This window comes from Coffea eugenioides, chromosome 3 (genome assembly GCF_003713205.1).
Source record: "Coffea eugenioides isolate CCC68of chromosome 3, Ceug_1.0, whole genome shotgun sequence".
Lineage (NCBI taxonomy): Eukaryota > Viridiplantae > Streptophyta > Magnoliopsida > Gentianales > Rubiaceae > Coffea > Coffea eugenioides.
Window position 1 is genome coordinate 34,001,862 of NC_040037.1, and position 13,915 is coordinate 34,015,776.

The 13,915-nt window shown below is 36.3% G+C and overlaps 2 protein-coding genes across 2 annotated transcripts; both read right to left on the reverse strand.

Annotated features, from left to right (window-relative positions):
• Positions 1 to 237: 237 nt before the first annotated feature.
• Positions 238 to 1,083, reverse strand: LOC113766445. Its single transcript, XM_027310639.1, has one exon. The coding sequence runs from the start codon at positions 1,081 to 1,083 to the stop codon at positions 238 to 240; it is 846 nt and encodes a 281-aa protein (XP_027166440.1).
• A 4,127-nt stretch (positions 1,084 to 5,210) lies between these two features.
• LOC113766446 (GDSL esterase/lipase 1-like) lies at positions 5,211 to 13,667 on the reverse strand. The gene is made up of 6 exons (XM_027310640.1): positions 13,403 to 13,667; positions 13,081 to 13,205; positions 12,759 to 12,989; positions 11,160 to 11,421; positions 10,303 to 10,525; positions 5,211 to 5,682 (listed from the first exon to the last, which is right to left on the reverse strand). The coding sequence occupies exons 1-6, from the start codon at positions 13,665 to 13,667 to the stop codon at positions 5,211 to 5,213; spliced, it is 1,578 nt and encodes a 525-aa protein (XP_027166441.1).
• Between the last annotated feature and the right edge of the window lie 248 nt (positions 13,668 to 13,915).

Consider the following 13,915-nt stretch of genomic DNA (forward strand, 5'->3'; position numbering starts at 1 on the left):
GAAATCTTGTTCCTATTCAATATCATTCACTAGCTGAATAGCAAACTGAGCTAGAGCATGGCTAATTTCATTTTCTGTTCTAGATATACACACAAACCTACAGCTTACAAAATGTGAAGTCAAATCCTGCACATCTTCTAGAATAGTTGCAATGGTACTATCATACTCATGGCCACTATGTATCTGGTCAATAACTGATTTGCTATCCGAATGGATTGTAATTTTAGTCCATCCTACCTATTTAGCCATCAGCATTGCATTCCTAATTGCTAAAGCTTCTTCTTTACTTGGTTCCCCCTTATATTGATTGACTATTGCCTTCGCTTTCATGATCATTCCGTTCCATTTTCTTGCAACAATGCCTTGACCCGTCCTGATCATCCTTGATGATATCGCCGCATCCGTGAATAAGCAAACGTCATCATCCCCTGCTGTTTGGCCACGCATTTGATGCTCCTTGATGTTTGCCATTGCAGTCTGCTCCTTTTCTTCCTCCCTTGCATGCTCATATTCCAGCCATTCCACTTGCGCCTTGGAGACAATGTTGGGTGAATTCTGGATTTCATTGTCAAAAACTCTTCTGTTTCGTGCTTTCCAGATTTGCCAAAACAGATTAATGGTGAGGTTCACTCGGTCAGGTCCACATTCCTTTGAAGTAGCTTTATTGGCTTCCTCCCACCATAGCCAGAAATTGTGTTGTTTGTCTACTAATCCATCCCAGCTAACCGGTGCCAATTTCCAAACCTCCCTCGCATTCACACAAAAAAAGAGTAAGTGTTCTATGGTTTCTATGCCTTCTCCGCAGCAGCTGCATCTTCCCTCACCTTTTCCAATCCTTTTGAAAATTACTTCATTGGTTGGTAAACAATTTTGCAAGCATTTCCACATGAAATGTTTCGGCTTGGCCTTTACCTTTTGGTGCCACAGATTCTTCCACACCGTACGTTTTCTAACTTCCCAACTTGACTCAGCATTGTATGTTTGGTTTCGACTAATCTGATTTTCCCCCTGCCTTGCCCTTGCATATCCTGTTTTCACCGTATATGCTCCAGTCTTTGAAAATTTCCAGATCAGTCTGTCCATTCTCCTTCCAATGCTGGTGGGAATACGTTCAATGAGCTCAGCCTGTGTGTTTCCAAACCATGTCTGCAAAAGTTCTCTTTTCCATCTCCCTTCTTCAATCAGCTCACTCACCCACGTGAGGTTGCATCCTTAGGTTTTTCACCCTCCACCTTACCACCTTCAGACCCTATTACCCATCTATCCTTCCATATACTTACCGTTCTTCCATCACCTATCCTTTTCCATAGTCCAGCCAACAACAAATTTTTTACACTATGAATGCTTTTCCAGCTCCATTATGCTGAGCCAGGAGGGCCTTTGTTCATCCAATTGGGATCCTTCATATATTTCGCCTTCATTACCTTGCTTACTAACAAATTCGGAGCAGTTAGAAATCTCCAAATTTGTTTTGCAAGCAAGGCAGTATTAAAGGCTTCCAGGTCTCTGAATCCAATTTCACCTCTACCCTTCACCTCTGAGAGTTTTTTCCAGCTTGCCCAATGAATACTTGCCTCTCTCTCCCCTTTGCCCCACCAAAACTTTGCAATTTTCCCAGAGATTTCTCTACATAATCCCTTTGGGAGCCTGAAACATGTCATTACATATGTTGGCATGGCCATTGTCACTGCCTTTATCAGCACTTCCTTTCCTCCTTCACTCAGTAGCCTTTGTTTCCATCCCTGTAGTTTGCTACTGATTTTGTTCTTTACAAAGCCAAACACTTGTGCCTTTGATCTTCCAATAGCCATTGGTAGTCCCAAATATGTCCCATTCACTGCTTCCTTCATATTATCCAGGCCTTCGCTTATTTCGTGCTTCATCCTTTCTTTGGTATTTTTACTGAAGAACAATGCTGATTTTTCATAATTCACAACCTGGCCAGATGCATTACCATACTTTGTCAAAATGCTTTTCACCTTTAGAGCTTCCCGTCCGGTTGCTTTACAGCACAAAAGAGAATCATCTGCAAAAAATAGATGAGAGATAACCAGACTGTCCCTACAAATTTTCACCCCCGTTAGCTCCTTTCCTTGCACAGCTTTATGAATAAGGCTAGAAAGACCTTCAGCACATATGATGAAAAGATAGGGTGATAAGGGGTCCCCTTGCCTAATGCCTCTAGTAGGTGTGACATTTCCAACCTTCTGGCCATTTAAATTGAAGGAATAAGTCACTGTGGATAGACAAGCCATAATCCATTTGACAAATATTGGACAAAAACCCATTTTCAACATTAATCTCCCCACAAAAATCCATTCTACCCTATCATAGGCTTTCGACATGTCTAACTTAATAGCCATGTAGCCTGTAGACCCTTTTCTCTTATTTTTTAGAAAATGCAAAATTTCATGGGCTACCACTACATTATCCAGAATTTGTCTCCCTGGGATGAATGCAGATTGTGAGTTGCTAATGTAGTGCTGGAGAACATGCTTCAAACGGTTTGCAATAATTTTTGAGATAATCTTATAAAGCACATTGCACAAGCTAATTGGCCTATAATGTAAAACGGATGTTGGAGAATCAATCTTTGGGATTAGAGAAATGATGGTTTCATTCACAGTTTTAAGCAGGCAACCAGAATGGAAAAAACTATTTATGGCTAACACCAAATCCCCTTTTATTATATGCCAATAATGTTGGAAAAAAAGTGGGGACATACCATCCTTGCCTGGTGCTTTGTTTGGATGCATAGAAAATAATGCTTGTCTGATGTCCTTTTCCTCCACAGGTTTAATCAGCTTCGCATTCATCTGTCGTGAAATAGTGCTCGGGATCTCCTTAAGGATCTCCTCAAAGTCATCCGGGTTGGTTGTAGTAAAGAGATCATTGTAGTATTGACACAGCTCCACCTCAATTTCCTCCTCACTCTTGCACCAGGTCCCATCTTGTTTTTCCAGCGTGCTGATGGTGTTTCTTTTCCTCTTTGCCTTGACAGTTGTATGGAAATAAGCTGTGTTTCTATCTCCTTCCTTGAGCCATTTGCTTCTAGATTTTTGGCTCCAATACAGCTCTTCCTCCTCATATGCTTTGCTTAGCTGGTTTTTTAGCTCAATGACTCGACTTTTATTTCCAGATTCATGTTCCTCCTTCACTTCCTTGAGTTTCTCCTTTAATTCCTTGATCTTTACTTTTGAGTTTCCTTGTACCTTTCTCCGCCATTCCAGGATAGCTACCCTAACTTCCTTGATCTTCCTCGTTATTTTGTACATTCTTGATCCAATTTGAACTTTCCTCCATGCCCCTTGTATCACCTCCTTCATGTCTGGATTTTTTGTCCATCTTTGGTCAAAATAGAATCTCATTTTCCTCTTGGTTATCTCTGGATTTGTATCTACCATCAAGATGGCATGATCCGAAGCATCATTCTCAATATGTGTACACACAACCCTATCAAACCTTTGCAACCAACCAGCAGAACATAATCCCCTATCCAGTCTCTCTTTTACTTCCCCCTCCCCCTCCCAATAATTACTCCAGGTCCTTGGTAGCCCTTTATAGCCTATATCTAATAATTCATTGTCTCTTATGAAACTATAGAAATCCTTAAAACTACTCTCAGCTCGCACCCTCCCTCCCCACTTCTCCCCATTTGACAGTAAATCATTAAAATCACCAACCATTACCCATTCTTCCCCCCAGCCCTTCTTCCATTCAGCTATGTGTTTCCATTGCTCTTTTCGGATATTGCTATCAGTACTAGCATGAACACACATCAACCACCACTGGCTATTTACTTCCTTGTCCGTAATGCATGCTAAGATGTACCAATCCGTGTGGCTTAAATGATCAATAGTCACAGCATTGTTCCAGTATAAAGCCATGCCCCCTGCCTTCCCAATTGAATTAACAACATATCCCTTCTCAAACCTTATTTTCTTTTGCACAGATCTCATAAATTTTTCTTGATTCTTTGTCTCACTCAAAAACACCACATTAGGAGAGTGGAAGTGTAAAACTTCCTTTAGTTGGGGAATTGTCAAGGGGCCTCCTGCACCTCGACAATTCCACACCACAACTTTCATTTACCCCTTGGAGGCATTACGGGATTAGCCTCCAATTCCCCAGTTACAATCAAGTTGTTACTCTCCAGTTTTAAACACTTAGCCTTTGGTGTTTCCACTGCATCCACATCCATTTGTTGAGTCTCTTGTTGCATTGCTTCTGCTTTCCTTTTCCCACGTAGGTTCTTGTCTGCATCCGAAAATTTATTTTCTTGTATAGTAACCCTTCCTCTTCTCACTCTCCTGGTACAATGTTTTTTTCCTTCCTGCTTACTACTTGTTTCCCCCCTTGGTTTCTCCTGAATTCCTAACAATATCTCTAACTCGTCCCCTGCCTCTCCCCTGTCTAAACTACTGCCCCCCCTTGACCCCCCTTGTTGTACACTTCCATTTCCACATGCACCAACTCTAAACTTTCCCTACCTCCTACCCCAGGGTCCTCACCCTTACCATACCTTCCCTTGTCGTTATCTTCTGCTACCCTTTTATTCCTTAAAACCACCATGTGTTCCTTTTCGGTCAATTCTTACTGATCCTTTAAATATGCGTCCCACTCTTCCTCCTGCATTTTCCTCCTGATTTGTTCCTGAGAAATTCCTCCTTTGTCCACACCCTCGGTCTGATTGGTCTTGCTCGGAATCACTCTATCCCCATCCCCTCTGTCTCTCACCACTAAATGCCCAGTACTCTCTTCCCTTTCCCTTTGTGCTTTTCCTTTCTCAGGTACACCCTCCTTCGCTCCTCTTAACGGTGAGACCATAATGTTGCCTGCCCTCATCCAAGCTCCATACTGCACCTCTCGCTGACCACAACCTTCGTCTCCTGGCCCAGAACAAGCTCTGTCATTGTGTCCTATAACTCCACAGTTGTAGCAGAAATCCGGACAACGCTCATACCTAAACTCCACCCATTCAGCTTGTTCTTTACATTTGATTTTTGTGCCTCTAATCAGTGGTTGTACTACATCTACTTCCGCCATAATTTTCATATGCCTTCCACCTTTCCCCCCACCTCTGGAATGATCACCTCTCTTACTGAGTTAAAAATCTGACCCAGTTTAAAACCCACTGCTCTACTCATCCAATGAACAGGGAGATTCCATAATTGCACCCAAAGAAAAACATACCTGAAAAAGCTACTGTCTCATGCCCAACCAACCTCCCACTCTCTAAGCACAAAGACCTGGTTATCCATTATCCAAGGACCCCCTGTCAGTGCCTTTTTCTTTTCTTCCTCCTCTTCAAAGTGAAACTGAAACAAGTTTGGACCCAACTCTGTTATCTTCATCCTCCTTGGATATCCCCACGCATGATTGATGTAGTTCTTGACGCCAGTGAAGTTGGCCACTTTATCCCCCACCAACTTACCAAGTAGACTTCCTGTGCATCCCAACATTCCTTCTTCAATATCATCTCCACTGAGATCTATCCCCTCTGTTTCCTTTGCCGACAGTTCAAACCTTTGGAAAGCCCTTGCAAGAGATTCCTCCATCTTCCCGTATAGATCCAAGTAGAAGCCAAGCACTATTTCTTGACGACGAAAGAGCACAGCTGATAAACCTGCAAGGAAGTCCAACAGACACTCAAAACTCTTTAGATCTGTACCAGAGTGAAAGCTATTTGAAAAGAAAAAACAGGAAAAAGAAAAAGTAAAAGTCCGTCCAAAAGCCAAAGTGGAGCCGAGTAACTCAGAAAGCAAAAAGAAACAGCTTTGGCCTTGCCAACATCTCCCTAATTCCGACAAGAAGAGTGAGTTCCACTACATTGTCAAATGGATCATGTTGTCCCCCCGCATTTACTCCAAACAATCACTGACCAAAGGAGTACTGATGCAGTTGTATTTACATAGGGATAATTTCAGAAACCTCCCTTGAGGTTTTTCCTAATCACACCTAGCATCCCTAAAGTTTCTGAAATCACACTTAGCACCCTTAGAATAACAACTTTTGTAACATATCAATCCCTTTAGGTAAAAAAATGTATTAAAAAATGTATTTAGGTGAGAGACTATAATATTCTTCCACGTTTGCCCTTTTGCAAGTTGATTTTTGAAAATTGGAAGATGAAAATAAAAGAAAGTTGATTTTTTTCTGCCCTTTTCATATTTCTTATGCAGGCAAAGGCAAGAAAAAAAAACATTTATGTTCGATTACGTAAAAATAAAGTAACAAAAATGCCATAAAATTTGAGCACATTTTGGGGTTTTTTTTTTTTTTTTTTTGCATATGCAACCGAAGATAAGTTTTAAGGTACTTAGACAATTTAAACATAGAAAATCTATCTTTTTTTAACTACAATATTATCTTGTTATCTAGTTTAATTAGTAAGAGGTGGGGGAAAAGTAAGTTAAAATAATTCATTTGGGGAAGAAAAAAGTTGGGATGCAGTTGAAATCATGAAAGAATGCATATTAAATATACCTATAATGGTGTTCAATTATCAAAAAAAAAATTTTGAAAAATTACTTAACAAATAGTATTAAAAAATTTTATTTCCTTTCTATCCAAAACGTTGGCACAGATCTTATAACAGTCATATGAATCAACAAAAACTATACAATTTAGCAGTTATTGTACTTATACCCCCTCAATTTCTATGTAAATATTGTAGTCCTATTTGTTTTTATTTTCATCTTCTAAAATTCAAAAATCAACTTACAAAGGGGCAAAATTGGAAGAATACAATAGTCCCTCTACTAAATATTTTTTTAATATTATTTTTACATAAAAGGGCTGACATGTTACAAAGGCTGTCATTCTAAGGGTGCTAAGTGTGATTTTAGAAACTTGAGGGATGTTAGGTGTGATTAGAAAAAATCTCAAGGGAGGTTTTGAAATTATCTCATTTACATATTAAGTTGGTGTACACAAATAAAATTTAAAAATACATCAAAGTTATTTTAACATACATTATATTATAAAAAAAGTACAAAAATAGAATAATTAGACAAAATTTCTAATTATATTTTGCTTGTGAGCAATAATATAGACTTATTGTATGAAACCAAAAGATTTTACTTAAGAATTTTAAGATGAAAGATTTTGGTGACGCGTCTTTTGTGCTAAGCATACAGATACACAAGGATTGCTCTCAAGGTATTTTTGGAATATCATAAAAGAGCCATATTGAAAAGATCCTCAAAAAATATGGCATGCAAAATTGCAAATCAGGTGACACCTTTGTGGTTAAGAGACACAAGTTTAGTTTGAATCAGTGTCATAAGAATATTTTTGAGGAAAAAGAAATGCAAAAGATTTCTTATGCGCCAACACTAGAGAGTCTAATGTATGTTCAGATCTATACGCATCTGAATATTGTATACATTATTGGATGTTGGGTAGATATTTAAACAATTCAAGATTAGACTATTGGAAAGCAACCAAATGGATATTACGGTATTTACAAAAAAACAAAAGACTACATGTTCACATATCGGATGTCATATGAACTCGAAATCATTAGGTATACTAATTCCAATTATATTGGATGTCAAGATAGTATGAAATCAACATCAAACTATATCTACTTATTGGCTAGGGATGTCATATCTTGGAAGAGTGCTAACCAGTCTCTTATAGTCTCTTCTATTATGGTAGTAGAGTTCATAACTTATTATGCAGTGTCCAATCATGAATTTGGATGCAAAATTTTGTCACAAGATTACATATAATAGATGGTATTGAAAAATCACTCAAATTATTTTGTGACAATAAGTCAGCAGCTGAAAATTCTAATAATAACAGGAGATCAACAGAATCTATATAGACATCAAGTTCCTAACTCTTAAAGAAAAATTCAGAATGGATAGTTGTCTATAGAACATATCGGAACAAACTCCGTAATTGCGAGTCCACATACTAAAAGATTGAAATCCAAAATATTTTATGAGTACACTGCTCATATAGGTGTCATGTCATTAAATGATATTTAGTTTTAATGGGAATTTGTTATTCTAAATGCCTTTACGGCATTGATTTTTTAGTTATTAATGTTTTAAAGATATTTTTTGCATAATTAAAGTTTTGGCTTATTCACACTCTGATTTTTTTTTTTTGTATGGTTTGATCTTACAAGAGTTTAAGATGGATGGATCAGTTAGAAATAGGCATGTTAAAATCACATTGTATGAAATTTTCATACAATACATTCACATTATGATTCATATCATTCAATTGTATCAGCATAGGTCGAGTTAAGAAATTGTAACAAAGGCCGGTTTGATCCTATATTGGTGTAACAAAGGCTGCTTTGGAATGCATTGATCCTATATATGTTATTGAATTGGTTGTAAATACATTTTGATAATGACAGTAAAATTGAATTCATACGGTTATTTTGTAAAACATAATTATAATATTACACATATAGTCCAAATGAGGGATTGTTGGATCTTTAATCCAACGTTGAATTTATATGTAAATAATTATGCGTTATAAACTATCAATAAGATTAAATTCAATTAAAGTGGTCAATTGTAATTTGGATTTTATTGTATCTAATAGGATATGAGTTTTTAATGTGCAGAGATTTAAGGGTAATTTGTATTTTTATGATGGGTTGAAATAGAGATATCAAAAGATAATAGGGAAATTATCTATAAGTAGAATTATGGTCTCCATATCACATGTATTCTTTTGTAATACTCCATCCGTTCCTTATTAGATGGCCTGAATAACTAATTCTCTTAGATTAAGAAAGTTGGTTATTTTCTAAAAGTCAACAAAAGTTTTACTTTACTTCTCAAAATTACCCTTTATCTCTTTTCAACTATACCTAATTAATACTACCTGTCATTTACTCTCTCTCACATTTCTCAATCAATAGATTAAATCTGAAAATCTGAATAGTTCCCACCAAATTTGTTTTCATAGATCTCAAAATTTGAATATTAATTCCCACCAAAAATTTCCCACCAAATTTGTAGATGTATTTGATGCTTCTCCGGTGTCTCTATGCTTTGTTTTTGGTATTTTTCCGTGGGAATTGCAATTCATGTGATAAGCAGCCATGACATCAAGTAAAAGCCAGTAATTTTTTTTTTTGCTGGTCCATTTTAGTTTTACCTATTATATGGTGTATGCAGCCATGACATCAAGTAAAATAATAGTAGGCCATCATATGAAGCAAAATAAAGCTGAACAAGAAAGGACTTTGAAGGAGACATGTCTTATTGGCCTTGAGTTAATAGAATTTGGGAAGATAAACTTTTAACATGATCCTAACCACTTGCTGGAATTCTTCTTCTGCAAAAGCTTCATCTCCTTCGTCTGGAAATTTGTTCAAGTCGAACTCACGATCTGCAGGTACATTCAAGTCAAAATTTAGAGTAATTTTTTTTCCTCCACTGAACACTACACTTGAGTTGGACAATTTTATAGAATTTGAAACATTGATATCTTTATCGATCTCCATTTTCTTTAGATGACTATGTAATGGAGTTGGTCAATCCCAATTTATAGACACATTTCAATTTAATTCTTCATCTCTTCAACTACTTCTATTGTTAATGCTACAAATACTGCATTTAATTATTTAGAGTTCCAATTCAAGAAAGTTGAAAGGGTAAGCAAGGGTAAATTTGCAAAAAAGTTCATAAATGCTTTCTTGATATCATAAAATGACAGATAAAAAGAAACAATGGATTAGGACATCTAATAAGGAACGGAGGGAGTATCACATAATAGTTCTTCCTCGGTATTCTATCGTCTAAAAAAATATCAAGGAGAAACTAAAACACTTTCTCAAAGGATTATATGTTGAACTGGAAGGTCACTCCCAACTCCAAGGATTCAAGTAACAATCAGTCACTATAAATCCAAATACGCCCTCAAGATTTTGCTGTTCATTTATTTTTTAGTAATCACCATTACGTATTCTGGACTCAATAAGACTTGGTTTCCACCAAAGGTTAATTTTAATCAACCATTAACACTATTGCCCAAGAATTAGTGGTGAAACAAGAGGGTCTATGATTTGCTTTGGTGCATTCATTCGAGTAACTGGATTCCCTTTCTTTCGTCAACCGGTTAATTTGAATATTTAGTATAAAAACTACCCTGGTTGACTGTAGAACAAACACCGTAATATTACACTGCTCCATTGTTGAAATTGTAACTTTTTATTATTAAAATTATTATTCAAATACACGACCAAATATATATAAGAAGAAAATCTGGAGTAATGAACATCAAATTTACACAACTTACAAAGTCCTCACCAGAAATTAAAGCAGAAACAGCGACTGGAGATTGTAAGGCCCTGTTATGTTGGGAGGCCCTCCCCACATCGCCTCCGCAGACTGCAAGTTGGCCGCTTCAGTTGGATGATTAGCGTCGAAAAATAAATAATCTTTGGGATTATCACATAGCTCGTATTCTTTCATTCCTCTCTTTCCTCCGCAGCTAAAATATCCTCGGAATGGGCCGCTACCACAGCATGCACTCTTCACTTCCTTAAAACCTTTTTTAAGTAATCAACGAATAAAATGTTACTCTACCACCTTTGCTAATTGTTAGCAGTATTATACTACTATTTTAAAAAAGATCTAGTCCCATAATAAGAGAAAATAATGATATTTGGAGTAGCAATTTAGGAATTGGAGATTTGAGGATCTATTTATTGTGGGACGTGAGACACCTGCATTTTTTCAACTTCTCTTTCAGTTACTCTTCTCTCCACTTTTCACATTACACATCCGGATTTCATTGACTACGCGCATCCAGTTGTCTACTGTGGTAAATGAAGAGGAGAGTAATTGGAAGAGGAGTCGAATCTTGATTCTCGATCGAGGAGCATGGTTTCATTTTTGGAATTGCAAAAATGATTAGTTAAACTCACAATGGTTAAATAATTAATTATCTCCAAAACATACAATATTTTTTAAGAGTACAAACATGAAGATAATATATAATTTAATAAATAATATTTATATTTTAACCACTTTCCATGATTCTAAAGAGATTTATTTATTTATCATTTTTTAATTAGAAATAGAGATGCCACTAATTCTGCAGACATTTCTCTGCTTCTAATATGAAAGATTGTAGTACTTAAGAATTTTCCCCATCATTCGTGAAAGTGTTCAAGAACATACCGAATTTGGACGGATTTTGTACTGTCGCGATGGAAGCTGCGAAGACGTCAAAATACGAGTACTTAAAATCTTTGAGCCGTTTTTGTAGCAACTGGAGCTTTTGGGAAAGCAATACGTTGTGTAATTTAGCCAAAGCTGTGACCTGTTCCACGCACTCTCCATTTCCTCCAGCGGCCACATTGGCTGCTCTAAGCCTTGGCAAACAACCTAAAGGACCCAAATTTAAAATCCCGAATTTTCTTCCACCTTCCCTGTGAATTTTCTGTGAGTCAATTAACAATGGGATTAGATACATGGATATTAAACACACCATGCCAAAAGGCAACATATAGGGAAGGGGCGAGAAGGGGAAAAAAAAAGTAGAAAGGGGGATCACAAATTGTATTTACTTCATTTCGGGTAGATTAGTAATTTTATATTTTGTTACACTATTTCTTAGCTTAGTTACGCCACATTTGAACTTTTATTATACCATTTTCAACCCAATTACATCAAAGGGTAAATTTGTCGAAAATGAAACTTGTGAAACCCAATCCACATTTTTGAGATGTTTTGTGATAATCAAACTGGTACTTCAATGCGAGAAACATAAACACTTAACCATTGGTACAAGGAAGTTTCAATTATGGTACTAAAAAGTTTAGGTAGTTTCAGTTTCAATCGTTACTATAGGTTGGAATAGGCCCTCGACTAGGGATGGCAATGGGGGCGGGGGGAAATTCCCCCGCCACCCACTTTTAAAAAATAAATATATAAAATATATATGTATATAATTATATATGTAATATATAATTTAATTAGTTACAAACCTATGATAATGATATTATTAGTTATATGTATTATATAATGTCTATTAGTATAGATATAATATAATTGATATTATTAATTATACTAATAATTATATATGTGTACTAATACAAATTATTAATTGGTTATACTAAATTTACTAATACATTTATACTAAATTCCTAATTACACTTAATACAATAACAATTTTTTCTTAAAAAAAGCACAAGCACAATAATGAATTAGTGATTGTATTTGTGTCAAAAGTGAAAACTTGACTACTTTAGTTATATTTATTTCATCATGTTGGATTGTATTCAAATAATTTTTCTTTGATTGTTTTTATAAGTTTCAATTGTAAAATTCCAATGAATAATAATTTGATGAAGGGTTGATATTTTAGTACTTGATTATTTGTTAAAATTTAACTATAATAAAATTATATAACAAATTTTTATTAGCCCTTGCGGGGGAAGTGGGGCGGGGGGAGCGGGAGACGGGGGATGGGGCGGGGGGGGGGGAATTTGTAGGCATCCCCCGCTCCAACCCCACTCCGTTGCCATCCCTACCCTCGACCACTTGCGATCCGTTTTTAGAGGAAATGGTACTATCAACTAAGCCAATATGTGTTGGCTAAGGAAATTCCAATATTAGCAATAAAGAGTTAACAAAGTTGAAAGAGAAAATAGCCGAAAAGGTTTTGATCTAGTAATTAAGGTTGAAATTTTGTAAGTTAGAGATTCTGAATTCTTAAACCCCACATTTTTCCTACTAAAAAAAAGGTTGAAAAAAGAAAGAAAATCGGAATATTACCTGAACCACCGATGTAATGTTGCCAACCACCATTGCTACATAATCTTGTGGTGCATACAACTTAAATATACTGGAATTATTAGTCAACGGGCTCAAGTAATCATTACTACCAATGCCAAACAAGTATACAGCATTTTTCACCACTCGTTTTGCGGCTCTTTTACCTATATTCAACCTCAAATGTTTCTTAGCTTTCCTAAAGTTCTTGAATTGCATTTTAAGGTCGATCACCTAAAAAATGACATGAAAAACTGACCTATTAGCAATTGGCTGTGACTAAAATATTGGAATTAATTGCTCATAATCACAAACTAATACGTACCAATCCGGTGTTAGTTTCAGCAAGAGCACCAGCACCGCCAGATGCAAAGTTCACGCCATTAGTCAAGAATTCATGATATCCAGTTTGCAGGTATGGTGGAATTAGAGATAATTTTGCAAATTCAGCTGCAAAAAGTCACTACTAGCTTTAAATATATTTTAAAGATTAATCTTTTAAACACCATCATTATAAAAGTTTTCTCTTTAAGCACTAACAGATATAGATGCATAACGAATCAAGTATCAAATACTCTATCTGCACAGGCTTTAGCACGTAAGATTAATTTGTAAACATATAGATTTTTGCAAGAAAGCGCTCTTACCTATAAAATCAGGGATAATGCGGCCATCAGTGAACCTCCCGGTTGGGAGCTTAAAAAATGTTTCTCCATAAGGCGGAAAATTTGCCTGGAAAGTAGTGGTTGTCTTAATGAAGTCATTGTTTCCAGGATCAAAAAGTGAATCACCAAAGACAAAGAGGGCAACAGGGGCTTTAGGATAAAGGCCTGGAAGGCAATTAGAGGGGATTGTAAGACTTGCAAGGAAGAATAATGCTACAAAGTGAAGTTGGATGTACGAATTTGCCATGTTTTTATAACACTTGTATCTATTTTCTTTGGGGATCTTGATGCCCAGTGTCAATTATATATTTCTTCATGGGCAAGTCAATTCATAGATTAGGCAAATTGCTCAATAGTTTTTGAAGTGCCAGTTGGATGGGAATCTTCTACTGGACCTGGCTACTAGGAGAAATTGAACAACCATCAGCATAATTGCTGGCAAGTACAATAGGAAATTTAGAAATGTTATAGATTGCTGAGATTATATTAGTAATT

Coding starts and splice junctions, on each gene's coding strand:
- LOC113766445 (XM_027310639.1), bottom strand. CDS start 1,083: ATGGACAGACTGATCTGGAAATTTTCAAAGACTGGAGCATATACGGTG.
- LOC113766446 (XM_027310640.1), bottom strand. CDS start 13,667: ATGGCAAATTCGTACATCCAACTTCACTTTGTAGCATTATTCTTCCTT. Junction 11,422..12,758: donor ACATTACATCGGTGGTTCAG/GTAATATTCCGA, acceptor ATTGACTCACAG/AAAATTCACAGGGAAGGTGG. Junction 5,683..10,302: donor CCTTACAATCTCCAGTCGCT/GTTTCTGCTTTA, acceptor CTTTTCAAATAG/CTTTCACTCTGGTACAGATC.